The sequence below is a fragment of the Brachionichthys hirsutus genome, unplaced genomic scaffold (assembly GCF_040956055.1).
Source record: "Brachionichthys hirsutus isolate HB-005 unplaced genomic scaffold, CSIRO-AGI_Bhir_v1 contig_475, whole genome shotgun sequence".
Classification (NCBI taxonomy): domain Eukaryota; kingdom Metazoa; phylum Chordata; class Actinopteri; order Lophiiformes; family Brachionichthyidae; genus Brachionichthys; species Brachionichthys hirsutus.
This window is the reverse complement of record NW_027180571.1, coordinates 1-14,525: the sequence shown is the minus strand read 5'-3', so window position 1 is coordinate 14,525 and position 14,525 is coordinate 1. Positions and strand designations below refer to the sequence as shown.

At 44.4% G+C, this 14,525-nt stretch overlaps 1 protein-coding gene across 1 annotated transcript; it reads left to right on the top strand.

Moving 5' to 3' along the window:
- The first annotated feature begins 1,307 nt into the window (after positions 1-1,307).
- LOC137916010 (V-type proton ATPase subunit C 1-A-like) lies at positions 1,308-8,573 on the top strand. The gene is made up of 13 exons (XM_068759134.1): positions 1,308-1,364; positions 1,760-1,920; positions 2,476-2,543; positions 3,462-3,547; positions 4,518-4,612; positions 4,807-4,898; positions 5,102-5,200; positions 5,319-5,387; positions 5,490-5,582; positions 5,978-6,071; positions 6,678-6,775; positions 6,854-6,980; positions 8,030-8,573. The coding sequence occupies exons 2-13, from the start codon at positions 1,789-1,791 to the stop codon at positions 8,126-8,128; spliced, it is 1,152 nt and encodes a 383-aa protein (XP_068615235.1). The 5' UTR covers positions 1,308-1,364; positions 1,760-1,788; the 3' UTR covers positions 8,129-8,573.
- The last annotated feature ends 5,952 nt before the right edge of the window (positions 8,574-14,525 follow it).

The following is a 14,525-nucleotide window of genomic DNA, read 5'->3' as shown; positions in this document are numbered from 1 at the left end:
AGTAAGATATAAGATGATTGTAAAACAATAACACCACCTAAAAAATGGTGCACATTTCACCCTGCTTCCTGTCTGCCAAGATAGATTGCAGGAGAAGTGATTATGGTAAGTTAAAAGCTGTCAGTAGTTTTGATCAATATATTAGATTTATTTGAAAATGGTTTATTTATGCGACAAGCAGGAAGTCAGCTCCAACTAAAAATAGAGACTGTCTGTCATGTTTAATTGTGAACAGAATGTGTTTTGTGATTTGTTAGATATTCTGCATGTAAATCATGTTGGAGAACACCTAATGTGATCGGACTACTGTTGTATGTATATTTGTGTGGCTTTCCCCCCAGACTATAATATTAAACCTGTTATTATTACATTAATTTTTATTGCTATAACCATTTATTTTCATTGAACACAGAGCATGCCCTACAGACTCTCAACAGTTTGCATCCTTCAGACACATTGATGTATGTGTGTGTGTGTGTGTGTGTGTGTGTGTCCTGATAACGTCCAGCCAGGCTGACCTCTAGCCAGTCATGGGCAAGCTTACCCTGCCGTTTGATGTCAAGGTTTGGCTCCAGGCAGACCAAGCATTGTGTCCCAAACAATGAACGCCAGACCAACTCAACTATAAACATGTCCCATTGGGGGCGTTTTCCTTAGATTGTGGGCACGAGATATGGTGACACCCAAAGTCAGGAAACCTGACTGGGGCTTTTCAAAATTTAGTAAACACGAAAGACTATAATGCTGCTGACATTGAATCAAAGATTGCCTGTCTCATTCTCCAATACTGTAGATAATACACTTTATAAGTTCATTGGTGCTCGCATTTGGGGTGGTTGTTCATATATCTTGTAATTCATGGAGTAGTTCACTCTAAATACATAATGAGATAATGTTGCATTGCCTTAAAATACTGAAAATATCAGTCTCATCATTCCAATGCCAATCAGTGAGCTCTATAATAACATAACATCCATTCAATCTTGATCGATTTAACAAGAATCTGTTGGTCCTTGGTGACTTAGATTATATGGTCTTCTATGCTAGCAAGCATAAGCCTTGCTGGAAGGTTCTCGAACCTTATCGATACATGATCTTAGAATAAAAAGTGCCAAAAATGATTTGGAGCGGTCCTTTATTACATGCAGTACCCACTCTTCAACAGCAGTGGTCGCTGTTGCGTTTCCTCAGTGCGCAGTGTGTGAGAGGCCTTCCGGTTCCGCTTGCAGGTCAGCTGACTGATGATGCTGTCAGGAGGAGATCGAACCAACTGTATTGAATGGCAACTATGAACATTACCAAGCCTTAGAACCCAAATCTCCACGTATATTTATTATTTTAACGGACGCACTTAGCATTCAGAGGTGAGCGAAACGATAAGGAATGTTGTTTTTCTGTTGTGTGTACAGCTAATGGCTAACGGTGGCTAATCCTTTCTAGTTATCTGACCTTAATTATTCTGATTCGTAGCTTTGGTTTCTGTACAACAATGTTTAAAATGTTGTATTCGAGGAATGATAATCTCAATGTCTCCCGGATTAACAACGCGAAATTAGCTCCTGTTGCTAATCATTTTATGAGCTTACTTTAAACAGTGTGAAGACACCATTAAAAACACACTAGCTTGTCTCTTTCTGAATATTGATCGCAGCTCTTTACCTGTGTCGTCACCAAATTGGTGCTGTTAAGAGACTCTGTGTCTCTATGTGTTTCATTAACTGTTAGAATGGACACAATCTAAATGAAGATATTTTGTCAGTTTTCTCTAGCGCTCCCTGAGCTGCAACCATGACAGAGTTTTGGTTGATCTCGGCACCTGGAGAGAAGACCTGCCAGCAGACATGGGACAAGATGATGGCGTCCACCACGCGCACCAACAACCTCTCGGTCAATCACAAGTTCAGCATCCCTGACCTCAAGGTTAGCGTTTCTCCCCAAAGAGTCAGAGAAAGACACACACAGAGCATTTTGTTGTATTTAACCGATGGAGAAACTAGTTGAATTCAGCACGTCATCTTCTATCAATTATTTAAAATGTAATATTGTAGAATTCTGTGTAAAAATAGGCAAATACGAAAATGACCAACCTTATATATCCACTGTCAAGAATAATCCGATTGTGTGCATGCGCTGCAGCCTTTACACAGATTTGTGGCCCGCATGTTGAGGCGCTGGTTTGGTGAAGTTTTCATCCACAGAGTTGCTCCGCTTGTCTGCTCAGGCTCCTCTTGTTGCTGAAAGTGAAGTAGCCGCTCTGACCTCACGGCCCCATTGGCTGAAATGTTCTCCTGGAACTGTTAACTACACACGAATGGCTCCGGACAAAGAGGCGCCATCCTAAGCACATCGGCCTCTTGGATGTCACTGTTTAAGCACAGCCCCGCTGACCCCATTTAAAATTCCAAATCTGAAGCCTGAAGAGTCAAATGTCGTTACGTGCTGATATTTGACTGTGTTTTTTGTGCTCCTGAATAGGTGGGGACACTAGATGTCTTGGTTGGGCTCTCAGATGAACTGGCCAAATTAGACACTTTTGTTGAAAGGTATGCTCCCTGCTGTATTCTGACCTGGGATGAATATTACTGTTTCCTATCTGAAAGGAGTAATGCTTTTTTTGGCCTGTTATAATGATGAAAACAGATTTTATTTAAAGAAAAACATCTCCTTAAATCTGACAGGACTTTGATGTAGTCTGTTTAGCGTTGCCTAATCCCTTATCTTGTAACGATGAGGAGTTTCACTGGTGCCTGAGGGTAGCGGGCCTCACGCTCTAAGCCCTGGAATTTACAGTTGGCTGATGCACGGGCAGTTCTCTCTTCATTCATATTTGTGCCTGGTGACTTGTGACTTGTGTTCATAGCAACGTATGACGTAGAATAATTTATAGTCCTTTGGAAATATTGATGTTGTAAACTCAGACCTCTGAGCGCTGTTTTGCCTCCTCTGTAGAGTCTGAGAGAGACCAGCCTTGTAACGTGGTCTCACTTGTTCGTCTGCAGCTCGTCTCTAGTGGAATTCCGTCGTTGAAGTTTCTGAATTACACACCATTAAAAGAACAGCAACAATTCATAATAAAAGTGTAATAGTGAAGGTCCTGTTCACATTTTTTATTATTATTTAATAATTACTTTGTTGTCATTTTCCATTATAACAGTAAATTTAAATAAGATGATTAAAAAAAAAAAGATGAACCGAAGTGGCTGAACTTCTTGTCACAAGATAAGACCCGACTTAATGGTCGTACACACAGTTCTGCTTTGATGTGCAGCTGAACAGTGCGGTAAGAAATGTCTGGCATATTACAAATGACCTTGTCAGAAAATTACCTCAACAAGAATTTGTGAAGGTGTTTGATGTGCTTGTGTAACAATCAGGGCTAGAGGTTGAGTGGTTCTCAGTGGCTTTGTCCATTCACGTTGTGCTAAGTGTGGTGTGTTTTGATGTTTCCTGGCTGTTCACAGTGTGGTGAAAAAGGTTGCTCAGTACATGGCTGACGTGCTGGAGGACAGTCGGGACAAAGTACAGGAGAACCTGCTGGCCAATGGAGGTACAGTGATGGATCTATGACAGTGTGGCCTGATTATTTAACGGGATAGTGGTGATAATAACAAGATTTAGGCTCACTGATGTTTAAAATACAAGTGCAGCCAAAAAAAGCGTTAGAACCAAATGAAAAACTTTATTTTAAATTGATTTATTATCCAGAGATGTTCTGGAAGCCCGGGTTGCTTTGATTGTGGCTTCTATATTGTGGGGTCTGAGTGTCTCATCTTCCTCTTGAGAATACTTTGCAGATTCCTAACCTGGCTTCAGTTCAGGGGAGTTTCAAAACTGTGGCCGATGCTAAGTCCTGCTGGAGAAGGAAACCAGCTTCTCCGTGAAGCTTGTCATCCGATGGAAGCATGAAGTGCTCTAGAGTCTCCTGGTAGAGGCTGCATTTACTCTGCCATCCCTGACTGCGGACACTTTCCACTGGACTTCAAGCATCTTGGATTCTGTTCCTCTCCACCCTTCATTCAGACTGAGTCCTGGATTTGAAAATTCAATGCAAAATGTGCTTTTGTCTAAAGGACTTTGGACCACTGAGCAACGGTCCAGTTCTTCTCCTTGGCCCAGGAAAGACTCTTCTGATGTTGCCTCTGCTTCAGGACACCATGAATGAGACTCTTTGAGTCCATTTCCTGTGGTGGTTCTTTTTGCTCTGACTTGAGCCTCAGTCCTTGTGAAGTTTCCTCAAGGCTGTTGTCGTCCCTGCTGCTTGTTCACCTTTTCCGTCCACACTTCCCTCCGTCAAGTCAACGTTCCGTGAACGCGCTTTGAAGCAGCACTCCGTGATCAATGATCTTCTGTGTCTTCCCCTGCTTCTGCAGGAGGTCCCTGAGAGTCCTCTGGACAACTGACAGTACTCCTGGCCTTGCTGAATAACAAGTGTATCTTTATCCATCACCTTATTAAGTGTAATCTAATAATCAGCAGAGAGCATAAACGGCATGACTTTTTTTTGGCTCTGTTTTCAGTTGATCTTGTTACCTACATCACAAGATTCCAGTGGGACATGGCAAAATATCCCATCAAACAGTCACTTAAAAACATCTCTGAAATCATCTCAAAGGTGGGTTTCTCATGTTGGGAATCTTCTAGTATTGGTCAATATCTAAATACATGAAAGTGTGCGTACTTCTTCTCTTTGTGATAGTGGTTAGCCATCTATTTCCCGTTATGCCCCGAGCCTCCTCCATGTAGCCGTGTGTGTTAAAGCGCATGTTAATCGCACATTCTCTCAAACATGTTTTTGATCTTTTACAGCAAGTAAGCCAGATTGACAATGACTTGAAGACCAGAGCATCTGCATATAACAGCCTGAAGGGTAATCTGCAGAATTTAGAGAGGAAGAATGCGTGAGTAATCCATGTAGAAATGGGCTGTCTGGTTTATCGGCCATCTTGACCTTATAATGACGTGTTATGTGCCGCATACTCCCATCTTCGTCATTGACCATGTTTCCATAGCAACATAGTCTAAAAAATTCACTGCAATTCTAAGGTGCGCTATCAATAATATGAATGTGATGTTTTATTGCGCTCCTGTTTTCTGCCACCAGGGGGAGTCTACTGACCAGGAGCCTAGCCGACATAGTCAAGAAGGAAGACTTCATACTTAATTCAGAGTACCTCGTCACTCTGCTGGTGGTCGTACCAAAGTGAGTATAACTTGTCTAGTATGGCAGGTAGTTAAAAATGTCTGGATCTATATAATGCAATCTGGAACATTTAGCATGAGACGATGACTCGTTATCTTCAAACACTTTGTTTGCTCAGGACAGCGTATGCTGATTGGCAGAAAGCATACGAGACACTGGCTGAAATGGTGGTCCCCCGATCCTCACAGTAAGTGATGCGATAAAACGCTGGCTATCGCCGTGGTTATGGATCACGAATCATTGCAGCAGAAGAGCAAGTGCTTGTCTTTTTTTTTTTTTTTTTTTACAGCCTACTTTTTGAAGACAATGATAGTGGCCTGTTCAGTGTCACTCTATTTCTGAAAGCCATGGACGACTTCAAACACAAAGCCAGAGAGAACAAGTAAGAGTAACACTGAGGTAACAAACACTGCCCTGCACTGGACAGACTCACACAGCAGTGAAGATTCTCATTCAGGGCAGGGTAGATCTCCGTGTTCAGTAAAGTCAACCGGAATTCTAGGAAAAGCTTGAAGACGTTTTGCCTCTCATCTCGGAGGCTTCTTCCGTTCTGAGGCTCCAGGCGCTCCAACTGAACTACCAAAGAACTGAAGAGGCCTCTTTGATGGGAGGTGAAACGTCTTCAAGCTTTTCCTACGACTCCAGTAGACGTTACTCTGATCTGTCTGCATGAGAGCACATTCTCGAGGAGCTGGGCTGCGAGTGGGAATAAAAGTAGCTCAACCAACTGCAGTGAACAAATGAAGCTGATTCAGTCCCTCTTCATCGTCTTTTCAGGTTCATAGTGAGAGACTTCCTGTATAATGAAGAGGAGATGAAGGCAGACAAAGAGGAGATGACGCGACTCTCCACTGACAAGAAGAAGCAGTTTGTAAGTGATGGAGCGTGAAAGAACTTGCTGCCTCAGCATGCTCACACGTTTGTGGTTTTGTAGGAGCCACGAAATCAAAAACTCATTGTCACAAACAAAAGTTTGACTTAAATTATGCCATGGATCAGTAAACATTACAGAGAGAAGGGCGTCACTTTATTTCACAGAACATTTTTAATATGGTAATGGTATTGATTTTTTACGTTTTTCAAGATATAGATTATGGAGCAGTCCAACACCTGATAATTTTATAATTTCATTATTTCAATCATTTTAAAGGAAGGTTTGCTGGATCCTCTCATTTTCATGTTTTATTTTTTTATTGAATGCATAGTTGTTGTTGTTTTTTTTTTACTGTGGGTTTGCTTAATGTTTTCTGCCTTGGAAACAATAGATTGAAAAGCTTGTAGCAGTATGAGATATTCACACTAAACATTAAAAAAAATTCTTAGAGAACAGAAAGCCATTGGCCAAATTAGGTTTTGATTATCAACACAGAAAAATATATATATTTTTCTCAATAATTGCAAATGCATGGTCCTCTCAGATTCAAGGCTGACTGATTCTAAAAAAGGTACAACCCTAATCTGTATCTGTTCCCTGCAGGGCCCACTTGTCCGGTGGCTGAAGGTGAACTTTGGGGAAGCCTTCATTGCCTGGATCCATATCAAAGCATTAAGGGTCTTTGTGGAATCCGTTTTAAGGTATCGCCTTCTTTAAATAAAAAGCCTAATAGTCATCTTTCATTGTTGGAGTGACGTGTCTTGGACGTTTCCCTCTAGATATGGGCTGCCGGTGAACTTTCAGGCCATGCTCCTGCAGCCAAACAGGAAGACTATGAAGAAGCTGAGGGAGGTGCTCAATGACCTGTACAAACATCTGGACAGCAGTGCAGCAGCTATCATTGATGTGAGTGCTCTGATGATAGGATATGATCTATAGCAGGACAATTACGTTAAAGAGATACATGTACATAAGGAACTTACTGACAGATATTTTATACGATAAAAACGGTATACTAATACTGAATAACACGACTAATGTCATCTCAGTAAGTAATTCATCCATAGTTGAAATACAAATGCACCATATTATATAATACCTCTCTGACGTCATTTAGAAATGGTGAAATGTTGTAGCTTTGAATTATTACTATTTTAGATTGCATATATAGATGTGGCAGGTTGCTCCACTGGAGAAGACGACATTAACTACACCAAACCGTGGATTTATTTCATTTCCTAAATCCACTGATTCCTTCTAAGTAGGTTGCTACTAGAAAAGTGGGACAATGAATTATACTCTAACAACGCTTGCGAAAGATTAATGTGGTTGATTCTTTTCTCTTTTTTTTTGCTGTGTGTACTATGAGCACACAATGCATTATAATGCTTAAAAAGTAAAGGAGGAGCTGTTTAACAGGAGGGAAGCGGTATCTTTTCTACTTTAAAATTATTTCATTTCTAAACAGTCTTGCCTTTGCTATTATGATAATTATTACTACTATTATTCAGTATTCTCCTGGTTTTGTATTTATTTATTTAGAGTTGAATGGGACTATTATGAAGCCCATTTATAGGATTAGTAGTTGGACTGATGGTTTGAGTCCCCGTTGTGGATTCAGATAGCAAGTCCGCCTCCTTGTGGCTATAGTTGGTTGCGTTAAATTTAGATTATATTGGTTTGTTTGTTTGTTTTAATGGAGGTACGGGGCTGTATTGACATAGAATCAATGGCAGTGTTGAGTAAATAACTTTAAATGGCATGAATCCTAATAATGTAGAAAGAAAAATAAAGAACTGTTTTAATGTAATGTAATCCTTACTCATTGTGTCTGTTTACTTTCAAACAAGCCGAAAACCAGTAAATATTTACTGATGTTGTTCTGCAAGGCAACATCCCTTGTTTTAACATTTTGGTGATGTCATTCTCACACAGTCCACTGTGCTATTTTTCAGTCTGCGATGGACATCCCGGGCCTAAACCTCAGCCAGCAGGACTATTACCCTTATGTCTACTACAAGATCGACTGCAGCTTGTTGGATTTTAAAGCTTAACACTATACCCATTCTGCCCCCCCCCTATCTCACCCCTCCTGTTCAGCTGCTTGCACTGCATGACCATTCCTTGTGGTAGGATAAAAAAGCTCATCAGAAATCCAGACCACCTTTACAACCTGCTTAGATTTTATTTTTATTCTCAAGATGTGGAAATCAAAGCCTTTTTGATGTGAAATGGTTGTTGTATATTTATAATATAATTCCACCTGTGCTTGTGTGTATTGATAACGGCATGTTCTGTATTGGTGTTCAGAATTATGTTTACATATGGACAATGCTAGCACCTTTGTACCCATGGCAACCACATCTGGTATGTGTTCCTTACATATTTGGGTCATCCTTGCAGCTTCTGCAACAGAAAACTTATATGAGTGTGTATATTTGCTGTCAAAGGACAGGATATTGTGTCAGCCTCTGATTGAATAAATATGTTGGTGAATAAATCCAATCAGATGTTTGACTGAACAGATCTGGGAATGCTTGGAGTGTGATGTGGGTGCATGTGAGCAGTGGCCTGTGTGGAGGAGAGAGAGGCCGTGATTCATTTTAGACCCGGGTTTAATTCCAGGAATTTATTTTATTTAATTTTTATTCACATACACTATCTAGTATAAACACGCCATCGTGTCCACAACAGCCAGCAGGGGGCAGTAAGTAGACACGATCATGAGGTCCGAGCATATTTCAGTGTATGCAGGTGAACTAAATGAATTATTAACCACACAATGGTTATACATTTTACTTCAGTTGTTAATATATACACTAATGTCTTTTCCTATTTAGTTTTTCCCTCACATTCCAGAGGACTCTGTCCTTATGGATTAATAAAGTGTATTGTATTGTATTTTAAAAGTATTTGCACTCCCAAAGCGTTTAATTAGATAAATCCTCTGCTCAGGTCGAAGAACGGGGCTGTGACACACATGTGACGTCACAGTTCTCACCAAAAATAAAATCAGGGACTGGCAAAGATGCCAATCAAGCGCATTTGCTACTGTAATAACTAGTAGAGGATCAATGAATGAATGAGAACCCGGATGGGTGAACTAAAAGTGTGTTTGCATTTCAATATGTGAAAATATAATAAAGATTCTGGCGTAAACTTGTAAAAAAAAAAAAAGGAAGTAATGATCATGCTCAAGATGAAAATCAATCGTTGAAATGACCTCAGTATGAGCTGATCAGATTTATAGATTATTTATCTAAATGAAGGTAAAATGTCAACGTACATGAATTAAGTAAACATCCAAAGTTTCCTCTGGTGTTTGAGGGCAGACAAGAGAAACACGATCAGCCCTGGGGGGTCTGGGGCCAAAGTGTCTGCTCTCTGAATATAAAGAGAGAGAGAGGGAGCGAGAGAAAGAGAGCGAGAGAGAGAGGGGGGGGAGAGAGCAAGGGAGCGAGAGCGAGAGAGCGAGGGGGGAGAGAGCGGGAGAGAGAGGGGAGAACGAGAGAGAGGAGAGAGAGCGAGGGAGCGAGAGAGAGAGAGCGAGGGGGGGAGAGAGAGGGAGAGAGGCGGTGAGAGAGAGGGAGCGCGATAGAGAGAGAGAGAAAGAGAGCAAGGGGGAAAGAGAGAGAGCGAGAAGGAGGGAGAGAGAGAGGGAGCGAGAGAGAGAGAGAGAGAAAGAGAGAGAGAGAGAGCGAGGGGGAGAGAGAGAGAGAGAGAAAGAGAGCGAGGGGGAGAGAGAGAGAGAGAAAGAGAGCGAGGGGGAGAGAGAGAGAGAGAGCGAGGGGGAGAGAGAGAGAGAGAGAGAAAGAGAGCGAGGGGGAGAGAGAGAGAGAAAGAGAGCGAGGGGGAGAGAGAGAGAGAGAGCGAGGGGGGGGGAGAGAGAGAGAGAGCGATCATGTGAGGCTGTCTGCTGCTCCCAGCAGGGACATGAGAATGAGAACTGATTACGTCTCATGACTGTCGGTACCGAGCGCTGAACGGATCCACCGCCGGTGCGCCGCTGGCTGCTCCGGGGGCAGGAGGGAAGCATCAATGCCCCCCAGGTCTGGACCTGATCTCCCCGTCGGGCCTCCCGAGCTGAGAGAATAATGAAAGGATGGCCCACCGCGGGGGGGGGCCCGACGGATGCTGCGGCAGCGACTCCGATGGATGAGCAGCGCCACGACACGATGGCTTCCCCGGAGGAGGCAGGAGCGGGAGGAGCAGGAGGAGCAGGAGGAGCAGGAGGAGCAGGAGGAGCGGGAGGAGCAGGAGGAGCGGGGGGAGCGGGAGGAGCAGGAGGAGCAGGAGGAGCAGGAGGAGCAGGGGGAGCTGGCCTGTCTCTGGAGGAGATACTGAGGCTGTACGGGCAGCCCATCAACGAGGAGCAGGCGTGGGCGGTGTGTTACCAGAGCTGCAGGACGCTGAGGGGACCGTCAGCAGCGGCTCCGACCAGGGTCTCCGGGCCGGCCGACGTCTGGATACAGAGAGACGGCTCTGTGAGGGTGGACCGCCGTGGCTGTGGAGGTAACGCGCGATGGAGCCGGAGCTATCGGGTCCAGACTCCAGACCGGGCCTTGCTTATTGGGGCAATGGCATGAGCTGAGCTGTACGTTCAGCTGCATCTGCTCTGCATCGCATCCTTAAAAATGTCACTGTTGAACACAACATGTACGTTTTAAATGATGACTTCCCAGTCTAAGAGAACACTTCGGATTAATTCCACTTCAAGATCCAACACGGTTTAAGTATGAGCGACACACAGCCGTAGAAAAAGTGGGTCCAACTGTAGCTGCTTCCATCCACGTTTTCACATCGTGCTCTATTTGCACCTGATCTATAGAGCAGATCAATACCAGAGTAACAAAGGGACACAAGAGACCTCTGCTGCTCGCTCTCTGCAGACTCGAGTGTTTTCAGTAACGTTCTCCTCAGAGAGGAGGGCAGCTGTCGGTGCATCATGTGGTTTCATCTCCTACAAGCCTCTGTTTTCCACTTTACAGCAGATCAGTGCGTTCAATCCGCTCATCCGAGTCAGGCATGTGATCAGATGGAGGTGTGAGTTTCACCTGCCTACGTGTGAATAGATGGACCTTATTCCACTGGTCCTCGTACCTGTGGCAACTATTATTAATCAGAATCAGAATCAGAAGTAGTTTAATGCCATTGTCAGTGAGCTAGGAACGTTTCTCGGTGAAGTCGTGCTACATCTAACAGTAATGACAAAATACAAAATACAAAAACCATACAAGTACGGACACATCAGCAGCAGCAGGAGTGGATACACAGATGTGTACTAGCAGCAGTAAACTAGCGTCATCACGCAGTGCAAATGGAACAGTGCAAGTTGTATTCAGGAGTCCGGGACAGAATTATTAAGTGTTCATTAGTCTTACAGCTGAGGGAAAGAAGCTGTTGTTGTGGCGGGAGGTTCTGGTCCGGATGGACCGTAGCCTCTTGCCTGAGGGGAGAGGGTCAAAGAGTCCATGTCCAGGGTGGGAAGGGTCGGCTGTGATCCGACCTGCACGCCTCCGAGTCCTGGAGACATACAGGTCCTGGAGCAATGGCAGCTTGCAGCCGATCAATTCAATTCAATTCAGTTTTATTTATATAGTGCCAGATCACAACATAAAGTCATCTCAAGGCACTTTACAGGATTAGCAGGGAAAGACCTGCAGGGAAAGACCTGCAGGGAAACACTCCGCAGCACGTTCAATGCGCTGCACTCTGTGTCTGTCCCTGGTGGTGCCGCCAGCGTACCACACGGTGATGGAGGAGGTGAGGATGGACTCCACGATGGAGGTGTAGAACTGCACCAACATCTGGGCCGGCAGCTTGAGTTTCCTCAGCTGTCGCAGGAAGTACATCCTCTGCTGAGCCTTCTTGATGAGGGAGCTGATGGTCGGCTCCCACTTGAGTTCCCGGGTGATGGTGGTGCCCAGGAAGCGGAAAGAGTCCACGATGGAGATGGGGGTAGGGGAGTCTGTGAGGGAGAGGGGGGACGGTGGGGCTGTGACATTCCTGAAGTCCACGATCATCTCCACTGTTTTCTGGCTGTTCAGCTCCAGGTTGTTGCTGCTACACCAGGACACCAGCCGGTCCACCTCCCTCCTGTAGGCCGACTCCTCACCGTCCGAGATGAGCCCGATGAGGGTGGTGTTGTCCGCAAACTTAATCAGTTTGACGGACTGATGGCTGGAGGTGCAGCAGTTGGTGTACAGGGAGAAGAGCCAAGGGGAAAGTACACAGCCCTGGGGGGATCCGGTGCTGATAGTCAGGGTGTCCGAGACCGTAGTCCCCAGCTGCACATGCTGTGCGGCTGGGGTAATAAGTTTGTATAATATTAGTTCAGATACTTCCCTCCACTAAAACACATAAGACATTAAAAAGAGAAACGTATGGACCCTCTACCTGGATCTAGTCCAATCTTCCTCCCAGCTTCACGGTCATCCATCAAAAACTTTAAGCTGAGCTGCCAGAAAAGCGTCATCCTGTGATTGTCATGCTTTAATCTTAGTGAAGTGATGCTCGTCACAATATTGCCTTCTTGTTTCCCTGCAGGTAAGTGCAGCCCTTGCTCAATAACAGAGGTGAGTATATTTTTTTGTATTTCATTATTATGTACCTGCAAATGTTTAAACACGACATTATATACATCAGCTGAACTATCATAATTTAGTTCATATAGAAAGAGTCACATTTTGTCATGGCCCAGTCTTAATGCTAAGCTAAGCTAATGAATATGAAACTGTAGGCTCACCTTACTCAACAGGACGCTTATTTCGTGAAAAGTTTTTTCCCCCCATTCAAACGGTGCTCTCTCGCCCTCGCTCCCTTTAACGAGGTCCCATTCAATCGGTGCTCTCTCGCCCTCGCTCCCTTTAACGAGGTCTTAACAAGCTGTCTGGACTCATTATGAATGTCATCAATGCAAAGCTATTCATTCCAGTGTTAATAAAACGTCACGCCCTTGGAAACGCAGTCGCTACGCTACATTTGTTACCTAAATTGAGAATATTTGTTAAATATTCCATGATGTTTTGGAATGCACCGAAAATGACTAGCAAGACCGCATATTAAACAGCAGTAGTAAATAGTACAAGTATATGTTAATAATAACAATGTGGTTTAAATGTGGCCCTCTTGGCTTCTGAAGTTGCGTGCCCCCCCCCCCCCCCCCCCCCCCCCGCTGTAGGCTGCAGATAAATCCTCACTAAGAAGCGTTGCACCAGAAACAAGCTCTCACAATGCAGGGTGTTACAGATTGGCTGAGCTGCAAAGCTTGACAGCTTTTTAAATCCTGCAGCAAGTGTTGTGCTCGCTAAACGGGTGGCGTTCTCCCCGAGATGGAGGAACTCGTGTGTGGCTCCAGCAGCTCATACGGGTGGGAATGTCAGATGCACTTTTCCTCAGTGAGCTCCTGGCCCAGCATGTTGCAGTTTCGGCATAATGACTTCATCGGAAATCAATGCAGCTAAATTCCCTGGAAATCAAGTGACTGCTTGTGGTTTTGTTTCCTCTCAGCGAGTTCTCTGTTAGCTACACATTTCCTCCTATTTATATGTTAGCGTTTAGGAATCAGTCGATGACCCTTGAAGCCTTGCCAGCTAGACTCTCCTGCTCCCGTGACGCAGCGTGAACCTCAGAAATGTGTGGATTATGCGTGATCACGTTCCCCTTTGTCAAACTTTAACTGTGCACGCCTCGTGCACTCTTACTGTCTGAGTCCAAAAAGCTGTTTAAACATTTGGGTATAGGAACAGAGCATCTGCGTGCACGTGAGAAAAAGAGAACGTGAAAGGGGGGATGATGGAGAGGAAGGCCAGTCAGTCGTTGCAAAACGAAAGTGAACCGAAGGTTGTAGTTTCTGGAAGCGACGTTATGTGGGATCCACGACTCAGTCATGTGACAGTCAGAAGTCTCTCTCATGCTCGAGAATCTGAGAAAGGAGCGTCACCAGCTTTGCTTGTGCCTCAGTGGAAATAAGCCGCTTCAGTCTGCGCTGTCAGGACTCTGCAAGCAGCCCGGCGGCTCCTTCCGAGCTCTAGACTGATATTTATCAGCTCTCCGTCTCACCAGCTGCAGAGTTTCATCCTCGGGAACTCTAAAGTGGACAGGTGGACTGCATTATAATCGCGTTAGTGCAGGTTTCGGTTGCTTCGTCATATATTCTGCATTATTATGCACCGTTACACAAAGTCGGAAATGAAATGAAATACTTTAAGACAATACCCCACTTTGTGTGACGTATTACTTCTTGATCTTCATTTGCGATTCCATAAATGCTGCATCTTTAGACGTGGTTGATGCAGATCATCATGGACGTAGTGAGGGAGGACATGGGAGCGGCTGGTGTTGGGGAGGACGGTGCAAAGGACAGGGCGAGAGGACAACCCAGGAGAAGATACATGGACGTAGTGAGGGAGGACAGGGTGAAGTGGAGAGGGTGGATTTGCTGTCCCGGGA